The 18,508-nt window shown below is 35.1% G+C and overlaps 1 protein-coding gene across 7 annotated transcripts; it reads right to left on the minus strand.

Annotated features, from left to right (window-relative positions):
• Window positions 1-8: 8 nt before the first annotated feature.
• LOC138716164 (arylalkylamine N-acetyltransferase-like 2) lies at window positions 9-18,423 on the minus strand. Of its 7 annotated transcripts, none has more exons than XM_069848995.1 (2): window positions 18,152-18,423; window positions 9-2,278 (listed from the first exon to the last, which is right to left on the minus strand). In XM_069848995.1, the coding sequence occupies exons 1-2, from the start codon at window positions 18,406-18,408 to the stop codon at window positions 1,528-1,530; spliced, it is 1,008 nt and encodes a 335-aa protein (XP_069705096.1). In that variant the 5' UTR covers window positions 18,409-18,423; the 3' UTR covers window positions 9-1,527. The 7 variants fall into 7 exon arrangements, with proteins under 7 accessions (XP_069705096.1, XP_069705101.1, XP_069705099.1 ...); XM_069849000.1 differs by having other exon boundaries at window positions 18,069-18,192; XM_069848998.1 differs by lacking the exon at window positions 18,152-18,423 and adding an exon at window positions 15,043-15,232.
• Window positions 18,424-18,508: the final 85 nt, after the last annotated feature.

Consider the following 18,508-nt stretch of genomic DNA (forward strand, 5'->3'; position numbering starts at 1 on the left):
TAAGCTAAATCTGTCCAAATTATTTTACTGGTTAAAGTGCAAGATTACAGTAAAAGTTTCACATTTTTTCCATTCGAAGTAATTGTCGTTGAAGGGATATTTCTAATTTATAAATCTAAGTGAAGTCCTTCTAGCACATGAACAAATTTCAACCTAAATAACATTGTATTATACAAAAATGAATAAGATTGTATTGAACATATTTGTTTTATTATTCTAAAATTGATCCTGTTAATTTGTATCCATTTCAGACATTTTCTTTAAAGATTGTTTGTTACCAAATGCCTGTGAAAATATTTTTTTACTACAAACCCAATCTCTCTAGCTTTCAAACTGTGGATTACATAACAATTTTTATATTATGAAAACTTACTGAAAAAATCACATTTTGTGTAGGAAAAAATGAATTACTTCAGAATAGGTGTATTTAGATTAATGAATTTTGGGATGGAGTTAGATATTATATCAAGTCATTCTTCCACATCTCAATAATCTGCCACTTCACGCCCATACTCCTGAATTTCGACCCATTTTCAGTTTTTCAAGGAAGTAATCTACCTTTCCACACTTGTAGCAAACTCCACAGCCGATTCCTAAAAATGGAGGAAATAAACTGATTGATCAGTGTTACCAACTTTACCTCCAAATGTTATGATGTAAATGACAGTGGCGGTTCCGGGTAAATTTGCCGCGAATTTAAAAAACAAATGAATTTTAGAAAATGATTTTTCGTAAAGGAAAAAGAAGAAAAAAATGTGGATTATAATGCGTGAACGAGTTGTCACAAATCTTTCAAACAAAAAGCAATAATTCCACAACAAAACTTTCCAGATATGTCTTTTTTATTGGGTTATTTTACGACGCTGTATCAACATCTAGGTTATTTAGCGTCTGAATGATATGAAGGTGATACTGCCGATGAAATGAGTCCGGGGTCCAACACCGAAAGTTACCCAGCATTTGCTCGCATTGGGTTGAGGAAAAACACCGGAAAAAACCTCAACCAGATAACTTGCCCCGACCGGGATTCGAACCCGGGCCACCTGGTTTCGCGGCCAGACGCGCTGACCGTTACTCCACAGTTGTGGTCCAGATATGTCTTACTCTGTCTTAAAATTCACTGATCTAAGTAAACCTATTCTGGAGTAATTAATTTTTCTCCTACAAAAAATGTAATTTTTCGATAAGTTTTTTTCATAACAGAAAAATTGTTATATAATCCACAGTTTGGGAGATTGAGAGATTGGGTTTACAGTAAAAAAATTGTTATATAATCCACAGTTTGGGAGATTGAGAGATTGGGTTTGCAGTAAAAAACTTCATTTATTCATGGGCATTTGGTCCCTGTAAAAACATGAGGGGGTTCCACATAAATATGACAGTAGTGGAACATCAGTTTTGAAGGAGTGTCATTAAACTTTTGGTAGAAACTGTATGTTACAGTGCGTCTTCTGGCCTGTTAATACTGTGTTTTTGAATGCAGATCAGTTTGTTGAGGATCCCGTCTCTTCTTATATCGGTTCAGATCTAAGAGTTCAGCTTGTGCACGAACACCACACACTCTGTGTTTGGGTACGGGATGTTCATGATGAGCTTTCCATTGTTGTCCTTGTACTCCGAGAAGGGCAGCGTGTAAGCTGCATGCATGCCCATGCTGCGGGCAAGGCGAATGCTGTACATATTGTGGCACATGATCCAAATCATCGGGTAATCCATAGACCGTGCCAAATTGAAGGTACGCTCCGTCAAGGCCTTTGCAATCCCCTTGCCTCTGGCAGCGCGATCCACCGCGAGTATCTGGATGTACAGTCCTCGGTCAGCTCCCGTTAGATTCCAGATATCCGCCTTGTCCTCCAAGTGGTGCACCAAATTCTCGACCTTGATGTACGCCTCGTTGGTCAGGCTCTTTGCAAACGAGTCTTCAGGGACGTCTTTTGTTTTGGGATAGGTGTCATAGTTGATGGCAGTCCCAAGGATGTGGCCACCGTCCTTTGACACAGCTAGGAAGGACGTCCCTTGAGACAGATACTTGAGGCCGATGATCTCGTCTGTTTTTCGGTTCGGTGAAGCTCCGCTTGCGATATGCATAGGTGCGTCTGGGTAGTAGTGCTTCCTTAAGAAATCCGCTATTCTTTCCTTGTCGCCTTCCTTAGCTGTTACGATGTCATACCCGTCACTCATCTTGAATGTTGTAGAAGAATGTAGCTGCGAGATGTAGAGATGTTGCCACTGTCTAGGCTGCAAACACTTCTTAATTGCTGGATTCAGCGTGGTAAACCTGCATATTGAAATTAAGAAACTGTTAGCTGCAATTCCGCCAACATTCTTATAGTAGTGAAAATTCTTCTGTATATTAAAGTTAGTAACTTTACCACCGATAGTACTTTTTCTTTTAGGTGGAAGGAAACATTAATCTTATGATAAAATATTCCGTATGCATATTTTCAAACAATCTATAATGTAATTACGTAACATAATATTTATTTTGTTGAAATGAAAGTGACGGGAGTAGGCGAATCTCTATATTGCCTAAAACCTTCAATATCAAATTGTAGTTGTGTAGTGTCAGTCTACAATTTATCAATCTATATTAATATAAAATTAATTTTATCCAATTACATTACAAAGTTATATTTTTACAAATATTTTCGACTTATTTAAAAAGTCTTCTTCAGGTGGAAAAGATATCGCCAGATTACCATCTCGTCGGTCACTAATTTCACCGACATTAGATAATAACGTAGTTGATATAGTCATGAAACAAGCGATTGTAAGATATTACAAATTAATAAAGATTTTCATCTAAAAAATCTCATTGTTTTCGAAAAGTTTTGTAGTTTAAGACGAACGTAAGATACATATGGCTCAAGATCTGCATGTATTAAAGGGTTAATTGTAAACAATTCAAGGAGATGGAGAAGAATATAAGGAGATCAAGGGGAATTCAAAGCAAATACAAGGAAAACAAGGGAGAATACAAAGAGAACGAGGGAAAACATGGATATCAAATGGAATGCAGGAAGTCAAGGGAAAGAAGAACGGGGGAAGAGAAGGAGAACAAGGGGAATGCAGACAGAAAAAGAGGAATACAAAGAGGACAAGGGGAATAAAAGAAATACAAGGGGAGTACAAAGATAACAATGAGAAAAGCGGGAATACAAGGAGAAGAAGAGGAATACAAGAAGGATAAGGGGAATATACGGCGAATAAGGGGAATATAAGGAGAACAAGGGGAATATAAGGAGAACAATGTGAGATACAAGAAGAACAAGGGCAAGACACGAAGGACAAGAGGAATACAGAGAGAATAAGATAAAGACAAAGAGAAAATGAGAATACAAGAAAATTGGAAGAGGAGAAAAACCAGAACTGGAAAAGATGGAGTTGATAAGGAGAAAATGGGAATACAAAGAAGAGGACAAGAGGAATGGAAAGATAGAAGTAATTCAAGGAGTAAGCCTAGGAGGAGGACAAGGGCAACACGTAGTTTTACTTTAAGATATGCAACACAGTAAAGTTATGTATCTGTCATTTTAATGCATAAAATGTAGTAGAACAGGTTTTCTTCCTGTTCACGAGTACAGGTTCTGTAAGTAAAGAAATCTGGGTTAGGATTAGCCACTAACTCAACATTCAGTGACGGAGAGCAGTGCGGAAACAATGAAGGGGAAAAAAAACAGCAAAACTTATTGATCATCTCTGCTGTAATATTGGATTTATTTGTCTTGTAGGTTGTGAACTGTCATGGATCATAATTTCGCATTGATGAGATAAATAGGTTGTCACTTGATTGAATTTTCTGATAGAGTTTTCTTACAGCTTTAAGAAGACAAGTACAGACATAATCAACATTCAGATCTTCACGAACAAAAACAAAAAGTCTCTTCTAAAAGTAACAAATACGTAAATATAATAATGTATTCAAAAGACAGTTCTTCGTTTTAAAAACTTTATTTTTGAGGCATGAGTGAAGGTGTCTTCATTTTGATTGGCTTTCATTACGTACACACTTTTTACTTAAAAATTCAGACTAAATGTCTTACAGCATACACATTACAATTGCCTTAGTATCTTATAGCCTGTGGGTGCATCAGAAATGCCATCTGAAAATTTATTTTTACTACATCTGTTCACAGCACTTGGCAGTTTCTTGCTTCAAGAGCAAACGTAGGAAGGATACTTAGCAGTAACCCTCGACCAACTAAAGAGAGCAACATTAATTGTGTGCATTTAAGAATCTTCAGTATATGATTCTTTAAGGGAAGAGGATGGTATTTTTTGGTGAAAAATGAGTAAATTTTCAAAAAACAATTTTTTTCCTTAAAATACTCTGTGATATGTGTAGAATACATTGTATAATATTTTGTGGGTATTTGTGTCCTTATCGGTTGTTGAGACGCCATTTTTAAAGTTCCTGCGCTCTGGATTTTTAAATTACACCGCATTTTGTTTGTTGTTTCCGGAACTTCATTTTTTTTTCAAAATCAAATTTTTCTTTAAAATACTCTGTGATGTGTGTGGAATACATTGTATAACATTGTGTGGGTATCTGTGCCCTTATTGGATGTTGAGACGCCATTTTTAAAGTTCCTGCGCTCTGGATTATTAAATCACACCCCCTTTGATTGCTGTTTCTGGAACTTTATTTTTTTTGCTACATAGCCAGACAAAAATCGATATAATTTTTGAACTATTAAAGATATATGAATGAAATTTAGAATACACATTCTCTAGACTACTAGGAAACTTTTCTCTGTAACGGAATTTCCCTAATTGATGTCATTTTAAAAATAAGTCTCTCTGTTGCAAGAAAGAAAATAAAAAAAATGTTATTAAATTTTTATTGTTTATTTTACAAATGTAGGAACTAACATCAAAATTCTGTTAGAGACAGTTTGTAGAGCGTGCTTTTACAAATAAATTGTAACATTGTGTTTGAATTTATCTTTAAAAATGGCTTAGATATATCGAGTTTAGTAAAATCCTGCATTGGGTACATTTTTTTTTTCAAATCTGGCTCCCAAATAATTTATTCAAAATATTTATATTTTGTTGAGTTGCTATAGCCGTGAGCTCTCTACATACAAAAAATTAATATTTTACACCAAATAGGAAAAAAGTTTTAAAAATTACCATCCTCTCCCCTTAAAAGACTTTTAGTAGCATTGTCAGGAACAATTCTTTAACCTATTTGTACTTTCAACTCGCTAGAAATTCACATCATACATTCAGGAATTGCTATCTTTCTCAGTGAGCTCTGATTGCAAATATATACCCAATCATACTGTAATAATAGCTTAGAAACAATACAAAAATACGAATATTATAACAGCGTAAGTTGTACGAGTGTGTGTGTGTGTGTGTGTGTGCGTGTGCGTGTGTGTGCGCGCGCGCGCTCGTGTACTATGGCTAGAGCAGAGTATTTATGGAGTTCGCGAAAATCACGACATAATAGATATACAATAGAGGTTTACTAATCTTCACGAATTAAGTGATTCTAATGAATAATAAGCGGATAAAACAATCGCGACAAATTACGAAATATAATTTTAATAGCGAAATATGAACACATTCGCGAATTTTTACTATTGTGTCGTTTTATAGCGAATTTCATATTCTGAGTTTTTTTTCGGATTTTCTTTTCACTTGAATTTGTTATAGCTGTATCCAACCAGGCTACATTACACGGTATTCCAGGTGTTCTGATTACATTAGTGAACTCAAATTACTGAGAATTCAACATTTCACTAATAATTTGAAAGTGTTAATTTGAGGGCTGCAAGTTTTTTTTTCGTTTTTAATGAATGTGTGTTAAATACAGTCTCAATCCAACAAATATTGTCCATTGGCCATACCGCACCTCTATCAGAATCCAACGAACCTTTAATGTTAATTATTTGGGAAGTAATATTCATACTGAATTAATACTCCAATTCCAAAATAATGTATTTTCCAAAATTTCCATTAATCTCCGCCAAGAATACAAATCAATCTCCAACAATCTCCGCCGACACCAATATTAAAAAATACAAATGATAAAATTAATCTCCATAAATACCTGTCCCTGAGTATGACTAAAATTATGTAACACTGTTTGTAACTTTGCTATTTTCCATCTTATGAAAAGCCTATATACGAAAATTAACGGGGATAAAAATAAACATATTTTGAATATCTCTTCCAAAAAAAGGTGCTTTCTATACACTTACAAAGGATGTGTCAAGGAGTCTTTTTTTTTAAGGCATCGTGTACTTATTTTTCCATCTTTGTATTTTTTAGGTCTCAGAATGTACGAAATAAAAAAAAAAACATTCTGCTGGCTTATAAAATGGATATGCACATTGAAATTTAAATATAATACTAATACAAGGCATAGGATTTAAAGAAAAAACAATGAAAACAATTTAATAGTTTTCTGTGTCACGTGTTTGTATTAGTTCACAGATGCTGTTCAAAATGACTTCCTTTCACTGTGAAATTGTTTCAATTTTAATTAGTACCTAATTCTTTCAAATGTATCACATGTGACGAAGCCTATTAGTGTCCTAATAAATTGAATTGGATTTAAATAGTGCAGCCATTTAAACATGACGTCATTACTAACAGTTTCAAATGTGATAGAGCCGTGAAAATTTGGTGACACACAGCTTAGGATCTGTAGATTTATTTCTGAATCTGAAGTAAAATGAAAAAGTGATTTTTGACCTTAATTGGTCGAAATTTCATCTGTCTCCCCCGTTAATTCGTTATGTTTCCAGTAATTAATTTAGAACCTCCCTGCCTGGTTACTTATTGATTACAATTTAACCCATAATAGCCTATATGAAGTAATAATGAAAACGCTACACTTGAGATATTTCTTACAAGGAGTCCTCTGACTAGAATTACGCCCATAATATGTTTTTGTTAATATAGAATATTTCCATCAAGACACTCATCACTTGTGGGTTTCTCTGATGTCAGTTCAGCTTCTCCACGAACACCACACATTCTGCGTTTGGGTACGGGATGTTCATGATGGGCTTTCCATTCTCGTCCTTGTACTCCGAGAAGGGCAGCGTGTAAGCTGCATGCATGCCCAGGTTACGCGCGATGCGTATGCTATACACATTACTACAGATGATCCACGCCATGGGATAACCCCTGGACCGCGCAATGTCCAGAGTACGCTGCATAATTGTCTTCGCGATTCCCTTGCCTCTGGTGGCGGTGTCCACCGACAGTGTGTGGACGTAGAGTCCTCGATCTGCCCCCGTGAGATTCCAGATGTCCGCGTTGTCCTCCAAATGACGCACCATCTTCTGGATCTTCACGTACGACTCGCTGGACAGGTTGTTGTTGAATGAGGTTTCAGATGCGGCGTTGTTGGGGAAAGTGTCGAAGCTGACGCTTACTCCAAGGATCCGTCCGTCGTCCTTTGATAGGGCCATCAGGGACGTCCCTTGAGACAGGAACTGGAGGCCGGCAATCTCATTCGTTTTTCGGTTTGGTGGGGCTCCACTCGCCACGTTCATAGGTGAGTCAGCGAGGTAGAATTTTCGTAAGAAATCTGCGATTCTCTCCTTGTCATCTTCTTGAGCAATTACGATGTCGTAAAAATCACTCATTGTCAATTCAGCTGATGACTTGCGATATTGCAACACAATCCACGCTCCAATCAGTCTCTGATCCCGGGATTCAGTGCGCAAAACCTGTATATTGAAATTAAGAAACTGTTAGTTTGAAGTTCGCCAAATGATATTACAGTTCAGGAATTTCTTTGATACAGTAAATCAAGATTCTTGACTACTAGCTGTTGTTTTAATTACTGGCGAAAGGATAGCTTTCATTTATCGGTGTATTATTCCGTTTGACTCCTAATATAGTTTGTAGAATAAATAAAAACTATATTTTGGTGAAATTCATAATTTTTCACCGATTAACGTTATTGAACAAGTAATAACTACTTCACTGTGTTAATATTGAACAAGTAATAACTACTTCACTGTGTTAATATTGAACAAGTAATAACTACTTCACTGTGTTAATATTGAACAAGTAATAACTACTTCACTGTGTTAATATTGAACAAGTAATAACTACTTTACTGTGTTAATATTGAACAAGTAATAACTACTTCACTGTGTTAATATTGAACAAATAATAACTACTTCACTGTGCTAATATTGAGCAAGTAATAACTACTTCACTTTGTTAATATTCAACAAGTAATAACTACTTCACTGTGTTAATATTGAACAAGTAATAACTACTTCATTGTGTTAATATTGAGCAAGTAATAACTACTTCACTGTGTTAATATTGAACAAATAATAACTACTTCACTGTGTTAATATTGAGCAAGTAATAACTACTTCACTTTGTTAATATTGAACAAGTAATAACTACTTCACTGTGTTAATATTGAACAAGTAATAACTACTTCACTGTGTTAATATTGAGCAAGTAATAACTACTTCACTGTGTTAATATTGAACAAGTAATAACTACTTCACTGTGTTAATATTGAACAAGTAATAACTACTTCACTGTGTTAATATTGAACAAGTAATAACTACTTCACTGTGTTAATATCGAGCAAGTAATAACTACTTCACTTTGTTAATATTCAACAAGTAATAACTACTTCACTATGTTAATACTGAACAAGTAATAACTACTTTACTGTGTTAATATTGAGCAAGTAATAACTACTTGACTGTGTTAATATTGAAAAAGTAAAAACTACTTCACTGTGTTAATATTGAACAAGTAATAACTACTTCACTGTGTTAATATTGAACAAGTAATAACTACTTCACTGTGTTAATATTGAACATGTAATAACTACTTCGCTGTGTTAATATTGAACAAGTAATAACTACTTTACTTTGTCATTATTAACCAGATAAAAATTCGGTGAATCTAGCTTCATAAGTATGATAGTTATTGATTTCTCTATTGTGAACCCTTAAAAATATGAAACTTGGAAATTTCATTAGTGTTCCCTTAAAGAAGTTAGATGGTCTAGAATGTACACATGATTTCAGTTCACGTTTGGGAGTTCAACTTCTGCACGAACACTACACACTCCGTATTTGGATGCGGCACGTTGAAGATTGGTTTCCCGTCCTTGTCCTTGTACTCTGAGAAGGGCATCGTGTAGGCAGCATCCATGCCCATGTTCCGGGCGATGCGGATACTGTACACGTTGCTGCAGATGATCCACACCATAGGGTAGCCCATGGAGCGCGCCACTTCGCGAGTTTGCTCCATCAAGGCCTTTGCGATACCTCTGCCCCTGGTGGCGGGATCCACCGATAGTATATAGATGTACAGTCCTCTGTCTACACCCGTGAGCTTCCAGATATCCGCGTTGTCCTCCAGGAGACGCACGAACTTCTCGATCTTGGCATAGGCTTCGTTTGACAGATTTTTGGAGAAGGTATCTTCAGGAGCCTTGTCCTTAGGAAAAGTATCATAGTTGATAGTTGCCCCTAGGATGCGGCCGTCGTCCTTTGAAACGGCGAGCAGGGACGTCCCTTGAGACAGATATTTGAGGCCGATGATCTCGTCCGCTCGTCTGTTCGGTGAAGCCCCACTCGCCACGTTGACCGGTGACTCAGGAAAAAAATATTTTCGTAAATACTCTGCTATTCTTTCCTTGTCATCTTCTTTAGCAGTTACGATGTCGTATCCTTCACTCATTTTTAATAGAGAAGAAGAATTCAGCTGGGAGATGACGCGATGTTGCCACAGTCTTAGCTGCGGGGTCTTTCTGATTCCTGGATTCAATGTGGCAACCCTGTATATTGAAATTAAGACACTGTTAAGGCCCATTCACAATCAAAATTAAACATAACGTAAGCGTTAACTTAAGAATGTAAACGTTACGGTAAAATCGCATCATTCATGATGGGGACATAAACATAACCGCAAAGATACTTGGTAACCATGGAAACATAACAATGACGCCATTTCCTGATATTCTGTCGTATACTTCAGCGCTCCACGATTGTGTACTTTTTGCAAATTACGTAAGCATAAGCATGAAAGTTTGGAGTTCGCAAACTTTCATGTTAACGTCTAACGGCAATGTTAATGACAGCGTTTATGTGAATCATTGTGAATGATCCCATTTGGTAGCCTGGCAGCAAACTTCTGTGTTTATGTTACGCGTTATGTTCAATTTTCATTGTGAATGGGCCTTTAGCTGCAACTCCGTGAAATGTTGTCGTAAGGGTACAGGGAATTCTTGTTCAAAGCAAACCACACTTGGTATCATTTTCTTATTTTTTAGATACCTTAAAACGGGGCTCCTATGAGGGCTAGTTTGCCCCAAAATTAAAAAAAAAAGGTTTAGTGGCATCTGATGGGCACAATATTAAGCATTGCCTGTTAGTTACAGCATTATATCATAGATGGCACTCCGTGACTTCCTGTAGTTTGCCTATGGACTCACCAATATTGTTACACTCATTGTTGTGATGTGATTGAAAACAATCGTGGTTTTGTTGTGAATTTTGTGAACAGAATTAAGTCGTAAGAATGTACCATCAAATCTGAATCGAAAGAAGTGTGTATATATTAATGTTATGTACAATTAATTTGTAATTAACAATCAAATAACAGTTTTCTTGAATATTCTTTTATTACTCCGTTATTGTCTTGTGTATCATGTAGATAGAGTACAATGACGCTAGATATGGGGTTACTTTGCACCACGCAAAAAGTGGAGCAAAGTAGCCCCCACAATTTTTCTCTTTTACCATAATCAATTTTCTCTCTTAATCGTCTTAATTGTTAATATGTTTTTTTTTTTTTTTGTGATTTCTATTGAATCAGTTATGTATTTCAATCTTTCAGTTACACTGAGGTCAATTTGAACAACAATTATGTCTTTAGGGACGAAATAAATTATAGTGTTTGTACGTTTCTATAATTCTGATAACCTTCTGTGTACAATTTTATTTATACCCAAACTTGAAAATTTCCACTCAAAACTAGCAATTTATATTACTAAAATCAATGAAAATGATGTGACTTTACTCCATGTTATTTTTCGCTCTATAAAGCATTGATTTTCAAAGTGGAGCAAAGTCACCCTCCCGTATGGGCTACTTTCCTTCACATTTTAAAAGGGCAATAAAAAACTTTAAATTACAAAACTAAAAAAAAAGTTCTTAAAATTAGTACCTAAAGTAGTAAACTTAAAAATGGATCACTATGTAAGATTTCTGAACATTTTAGTTTGTATTTTAGTTTATGGATGAGAGGTAGACAATAATCTTGATGGTCAAATACACATTTGATGCTACATGCAATCCAGAAGAAGACAGCTGGGCAAGAAGTAGGGATTGGAATGTAGATTCTTGAGAAACAGTGGGCTCAAAATAGACAGATAGCTGCAGGAAATTGGTTACCTCACATTTTACCAATAGCATACATTTTTAATTCACGTTTGGAGTCCATATGTGCTTTACTGACATAAAGAAGGCTTCTGAATTTCGTTGAATGAGATCTGGAGAGCCATGAAGGAAAATATTTCTGAATATTTTATTAAATACATGTAGGTTTTTTACGTTAATTGTGGAAACCGAGTGATAATGTTTCCTGCACAGATTTCACAGTTAAATTATGTGTAAGACAAGACTTAATAAATTCATCGTTGTTTGTTATAGTATTGGACAGTGTTCTAAAATCTATAAAAGCTTAAAATGATTTTTATGAAGGCTGGAGACATAATATAGTCTTAGTTAATATATTGGTATAAGCAGACGACTTGATTTTTATGGCTGACAGTAGCACAGAAAGTACAACATAATCTCAATCCCCTGATAATTATTCTGGAAAGAATATGATTGAAACTCAATCCTACGAAAAACAAGAACAATAATCATCTCAGGAGAAACAAAGGAGTATCGAAACATTGCAAAACGATAGGCCTTGGAACAGATCACATTCTTTAATATCATATCATCTGACAAAGTGTGTCATGCAATAAACCATACATTTATAAAAACGAGAAAAGTTACAGAAATCGAGTTAGGTATCTACTTCATTTACCTCTCCATGTATGTACCAATACCAACCTGCGAAAATGAATCTTGAGTCATAATTACTATAATAATTATAAAGCAGTGTATAAGCGGCTGAGATATTTGAGGGCAGTGGATGGAATGACTAGCAACTAGTAAACAATTTTTTTAGTTAGTTATTGAACGACACTGCATCAACTACGAGTCTTGCTCATTCAGGAGTGGGCTAGTTTATCTTACATTGTATTAACTTGTATTCATTTCAAGCTTACTAGCAATAAATAAATAAATAAATAAATAGATAAATAGATAAATGGATGGATGGATGGATAGATCGATAGATAGATAGATAGATAGATAGATAGATAGATAGATAGATAGATAGATAGATAGATAGATAGATAGATAGATAGATAGATAGATAGATAGATAGATAGATAGATAGATAGATAGATAGATAGATAGATAGATAGATAGATAGATAGATAGATAGATAGATAGATAGATAGATAGATAGATAGATAGATAGATAGATAGATAGATAGATAGATAGATAGATAGATAGATAGATAGATAGATAGATAGATAGATAGATAGATAGATAGATAGATAGATAGATAGATAGATAGATAGATAGATAGATAGATAGATAGATAGATAGATAGATAGATAGATAGATAGATAGATAGATAGATAGATAGATAGATAGATAGATAGATAGATAGATAGATAGATAGATAGATAGATAGATAGATAGATAGATAGATAGATAGATAGATAGATAGATAGATAGATAGATAGATAGATAGATAGATAGATAGATAGATAGATAGATAGATAGATAGATAGATAGATAGATAGATAGATAGATAGATAGATAGATAGATAGATAGATAGATAGATAGATAGATAGATAGATAGATAGATAGATAGATAGATAGATAGATAGATAGATAGATAGATAGATAGATAGATAGATAGATAGATAGATAGATAGATAGATAGATAGATAGATAGATAGATAGATAGATAGATAGATAGATAGATAGATCGATAGATAGATAGATAGCTTAATTAATTAATTTAGCGTTGTTGGGATTGGTGATAGCGAGATGGTATTTGGCGAGATGAAGCCGAGGATTTGCCATAGATTACTTGACATTTGCCTTACGACTGTGGAAAATCTCGGAAAAAATCCAACCTGGTAATCAGTCCAAGCGGCAATCGAACCCACGCCCGAGCGTAACTCCGGATCGGCAGGCAAACACCTTAGCCAACTGAGCTACGCCGGTGGCTACAAGTGACAAAGAATTGATAGGGACGAGTCCTAGTGTTCGGCATGAGATTACGTAACTTTCGCCTTACATTTGGGAAAAATCTCTAAAAAAGTCCATACAGGATTCGAACCCATCCTCAGGCGCAGTCTCACAATTCGAGTCTCGTTCGCTAACCTTCAGATCTCAGTGATGCCTTTATAGTAGTACCTCCATTATCCGTGGTAATGAAGGGGATGGGCTGAACGGTTAATCGAAAAAATCAGATGATCCGCACCGTAAAAGATTTTCATAAATTTAGTGAATAATGGATCAGAAGTTCACTAATGTAAGTCTGGTTGTCAACAAAGAGTTTTTAAGGGGCAAATAAACTCCTTATAATGGCTGTCTGTGGAAAGATACGAGTAGTGGGGGTCTCATGTTGTAGATTTACATAGGAGTACTTCATACACTCCAATCTCGTTTTCTGATGCGAGATAAGCCACAGTTTCTCTTTCCCCAAACCACTCAATAATTTAAACTTTTTTTTTTCGATAGGTCTACTTACAACAAGATTTCTTTTGACACCCGTGGAAGACATTTCATATATAAGTTATAGGGTAAAGGTGCCTAATTCCGTGATAAAATTTCAATTGACTGCAATGGAGTTGTGGTCTCTGAGTTTTAAGTTTTTTAAATACCTAACAGATGCCAGGAGATGTCTTCTTTTCAATTCTATTGACTACCTGCCTTTTGAATAGAAGCAGTCGACTGTAGAAGCTTTTGTTCAGTGAAAGGTGGTTGACCAGTAAGTTTCCCCCCCCCCCTTTGTGCCTGACTCCAAGTTTGACGTAGATGTTAACAGAATATATTAACAGTCTTACTAATAAACCGTGTATAGTTTTTATACGAGACTTATGCAGAGTTGAGACAGAAAACGTTACTAATAAACCGTGAATAAGCTATGGACGTATAAACAGGCTGTAACTATACAATGGGAATTGCTTTGCAGTAGTTATATACACGAAACCCCTTGTTTAAGCGTTGTATATAGGGAAAAAATGGCCGCCCCTTTAACAGCTGTTCCTATCGACTGTCATTTTATGATGTTTACCTTGTAACCACTGAAGAACAAACCAAAGATCATAGAATTATTAGAATAATATTGCTGTAGCTTGTACTCTTTGACCAAAATGTAGTGTGGTAATCGATTAGAGCCAGTTGTACTATCGATATTTAACACGCCACACTAGAGCGCTCTACCGGATCCAGTAGAGAACCTCAGATATTCTATTACCTTTCGTAACGAAGTAATGACGAAACTATGACGTAGCTGTGTAACAGTTATACTGTTATACACAACGTATGTAGTGATTATTAGTAAGGAATTTACACACGATTTAAAAACGAGCTACTCATTGTAAAAGACAAACGTCTGTATATAGAGTTTTTATTAGTAAGACCGTAAGTCAATTACCATTATACAAGGAGCGCACTCAACTGAGTGACTTAGTGGCCGGGATCCCCGGTGCCGGAGCGAATTTTTTCTCCTTTAATATCATTGTTACCATAACAGATATATTGTATAGGACCAAAAATTAATCTTTACGTAGAAACTGTTTAGAGTTTAACATTCGTTAAATGTCCTAACAATGCTTAGAGAAACCGGTCATTAATGTTAATAAAATTAAGTCAGTTTCTGATAACTGTTACTCCCGACCTGGGACGGGAATTTGGAAAGCCTGTAAGTCACAAAGTTAAGACAAACTTACCTTAAATGACTGCTGATGAAGCCAATAAACGACGTGTAGGCTGACATGGAAACAGACTGCCGAGTTTTAATAGCTATCAGGTAATTGCAGATAAGATATAAAGTCGCTCTGAAGGGAGAGACCACGACGTGAAATAGTGCTCGAGTTATGTAATGAGGTTGTTTATTGAACCTAGATGATAATTTTAGCACACACATTGCGGTATGTGCGTCACGCACTGAGGATGAGTGGTGATACGATAATCTAATCTACACATTGTTCTTTGTGTGTTGTTTTTTTTAGTAACAGCTGTTTGAATAGCCTTTCACGTTCTGTTCACCTGGCGAAATGTTTATTAATTTCACGGCCTGTTCACATTTATAACGGGAATTTCCGGCTTTACTAGTACGAGCTGTTCGACAGATATGACGTCATCATGTTGACAGCAGACGAACTTAATGCTCTAGTGAATTTTGAAACCTAGGTCAAGGACGTTTATGCACTACATTCTTATGTTATAGCTCTGCTTTGAATGAATTATATGCTCTAACCAACTATATTCTATCACAGGTGGCTTTGTGGTTTGAATATAATGGTGTTTTGCTTAATCAAGAAAAAAGACTATCAACATAACTTTTAGCCTAAATCATGTAATATAAAAGGATAACATACAAAACTGTACGAAATTTCTAGGACTTTTTATAGGCTCCAGTTTAACATGGGAAAAATATTATGCACAAAGTTATCAAGAGTTATAATTATATTTATTAAGAAATTAGTGACTTGCATTTCTCAAAATTACTTAAGATGTGCCTACTTTTCGTTCTTTCAGTCGATAATCCGGTAAGCCTTAATTTTCTGGGGAAATGGTATCAAAATTGGGAGTGCCTTGATTTTGCAAAAGAAAACCATTAGAATTCTATATCAATCAAACTATCTTGAACATTGTCGACCACTTTTCAAACAATCACAGATCAAGTCATAAATTTATACATATACGACTTAAGGCCCATTCACAATGAAAATTAAACATAACCGTAACATAAACACAGAAGTTTGCGCCCAGGCTACCAAATGGGATCATTCACAATGATTCACATAAGCATTGACATAAACATTACTGTAAGACGTTAACATGGAAGTTTGCAAACTCCAAACTTTCATGCTTATGCTTACGTGATTTGCAAACAGAACACAATCGTGGAGCGCTGAAGTATACGACAGAATATGACGAAATGGCGTCGTTGTTATGTTTCCATGGTTACCAAGTATGTTTGCTGTTATTTTTATGTTCCCATCATGAATGATGGTATGACTTCCTGATTTTACTTTAACGTTTATATTCTTAAGTTAACGCTTACGTTATGTTTAATTTTCATTGTGAATGAGCCTTTAAATTCGACATATAGACAATTACTCATTAGTAGCCAATATACATGATCATGAAATTAGAAATAGTGAACAAAAAAATATTCCATACTGTAGATTACATAAAACTAGTACAAACTTTTCTGTCATGGGATGAAATTATATAATAAGCTTCCCAGTCAATATTATAAGTTACCAACCAATAGTTTCAAAACTAGATTTTATAATTGGCTTTTAATTAATCCTTTCTACTCTGCAGATGAGTTTCTTAACATAGGCCTAAATTCATATGAAATTGTTTTTAATGAATACAGTTATTTACATTTAGTTACAAATAATAGGCTACATTAAGAGTGAAGTGTTTTCATTAATTTTTAGATTTTCAAAATGTTTTGTGTTTTCATTCTAATTAAACTTTACTGTTTTCAATCAAATGTGTATTTTCAAATGTATGTATTTTTTTTCCGTTCTGTATTTGTGTCGAAGCCTATCACTCTATGTTTAATGGCTTAATAAATTGAATTCAATATTACGTCAGCGTTTTCTAATCGTTGCATATGCTTAGGCAGAGAATAAATACATTAGAAGGCTTGCGTTTTGGGCAAATATGTCACAATCTCAAATTTTGTTCAAATTGAGTGCATAAAAATTCAGAGAATGCAATTTATAAATGAAATTTGTATAGTATCATACATTTCATTTTAAAATAGAACAATTCTGCTTGCAAAATAGGATTTTCCTGATATTCGTGAAGGTACACCAACGAAAAATCCCCGCGATATAGCTTTGTGGTCTGAAGGCTGGTACACAATAAGTCGGGAAAGGAAACCAGAACGCGAACGGAAAGCAGAGGACGTGAACGTAAAGATTTTTGATTCACAATAAAACGAGAACAAAAACGACTATCCATGTCGATATGTATGTCAACAACGATATGTAAAGTCGATATTACGCATTCTGACGTTATTTGTGTATACATGTCTTTCCATCTCTCTAAACAATCACTTTTTTTTTTCGAAGACCCTCAGCCTAAAAATTTCGCTTTTTTAAATATTTAGACAACATAATTAAACACCGATTACTTTGGATTTACTTACTATTTGTCACTTATAACACACAACAGAAACACAAAGACACGACAAAGACACATTTTAAATCAAAGTGAATATCCGGATTTCCGCTTTCTCATGACGTCACCATCGAGTATCGATTAGTGACCGAGTGATTATATCGAGTAATTACACGTGTCATAGAGCTTAATGCAAAGAACTGACTTACAGTGCTACAATTGATTAGTCATGTTAACCAACAGTGCAAAATTAAAATTACTGAAATTTAACTTTTACAAAGTTTTTCAACTTGAAGAGGGAAAAGCGGGAAATTGATATCTTAAATCGGAAATGATCGTATAAATTCTATAAATTTCTAGAAATACTGCAAAAATCGGGAAGTCCTACAACCCTAATCACAGCTTCTCTGCCAAGACTCGAAGCTAGGTTCACTATATTCCTAACTGGAATCTCTACCAAGTGGTAGCCACAGGATATGTTACTATGGAGAAAATTATGTTTTGCAGCTACTGATGTCATTTCTGTTTCCACTTCTAAACCTAATTTTAAAATCAATCGGTGTGTAGAGTTACGTAACAGATTGTTGAGTCAGTGTCTAGTGTTACTTACAGATGACTGCAGACGGCTTCAATGTCCGCTACGAAGTGAATGAGACTCGTTGCTGTAACTGTGCAGTTGTTTGGCCTACTTACCGCAACAGCTGTTGACCTTGGGCCAAATGAAATGTGACAACGACACAGGATGTTTTAATGTTACAGGACGCTTGGAACCATAGCAACCAGAACAAAAAAAAGAAAGCTTTAACTCTCTGGTTATTGCGAAACGCGGAATAACCTACGTGTGCATAGAAACTAGCAACGAGTGTAATCGAGAGATCGTTCGAGATATTCAATTTAGAATAAATATCGATTATTTTAGAAGAATTGTTCGAATTAATTGTTCCTATCATTTTTACAGATGAAATTCTTATTTGTAAAGAATTGTAGTGATTAGCTTTCCCGATTATGATCCAAGAGATCGCAAGTTGGTTTCCCGACACTACCCAACAA

The sequence above is a fragment of the Periplaneta americana genome, chromosome 16, assembly GCF_040183065.1.
Source record: "Periplaneta americana isolate PAMFEO1 chromosome 16, P.americana_PAMFEO1_priV1, whole genome shotgun sequence".
Classification (NCBI taxonomy): Eukaryota; Metazoa; Arthropoda; class Insecta; order Blattodea; family Blattidae; genus Periplaneta; species Periplaneta americana.

Bases quoted from the DNA above. Each gene is read 5' to 3' on its own strand.
- LOC138716164 (XM_069848995.1), bottom strand. From the start codon at position 18,408: ATGATAGGAACAATTAATTCGAACAATTCTTCTAAAATAATCGATATT. The intron at 2,279-18,151 runs GTAAGTAGGCCA...TTCAATATGCAG, and splicing joins CAAGGTCAACAGCTGTTGCG to GTTTACCACGCTGAATCCAG.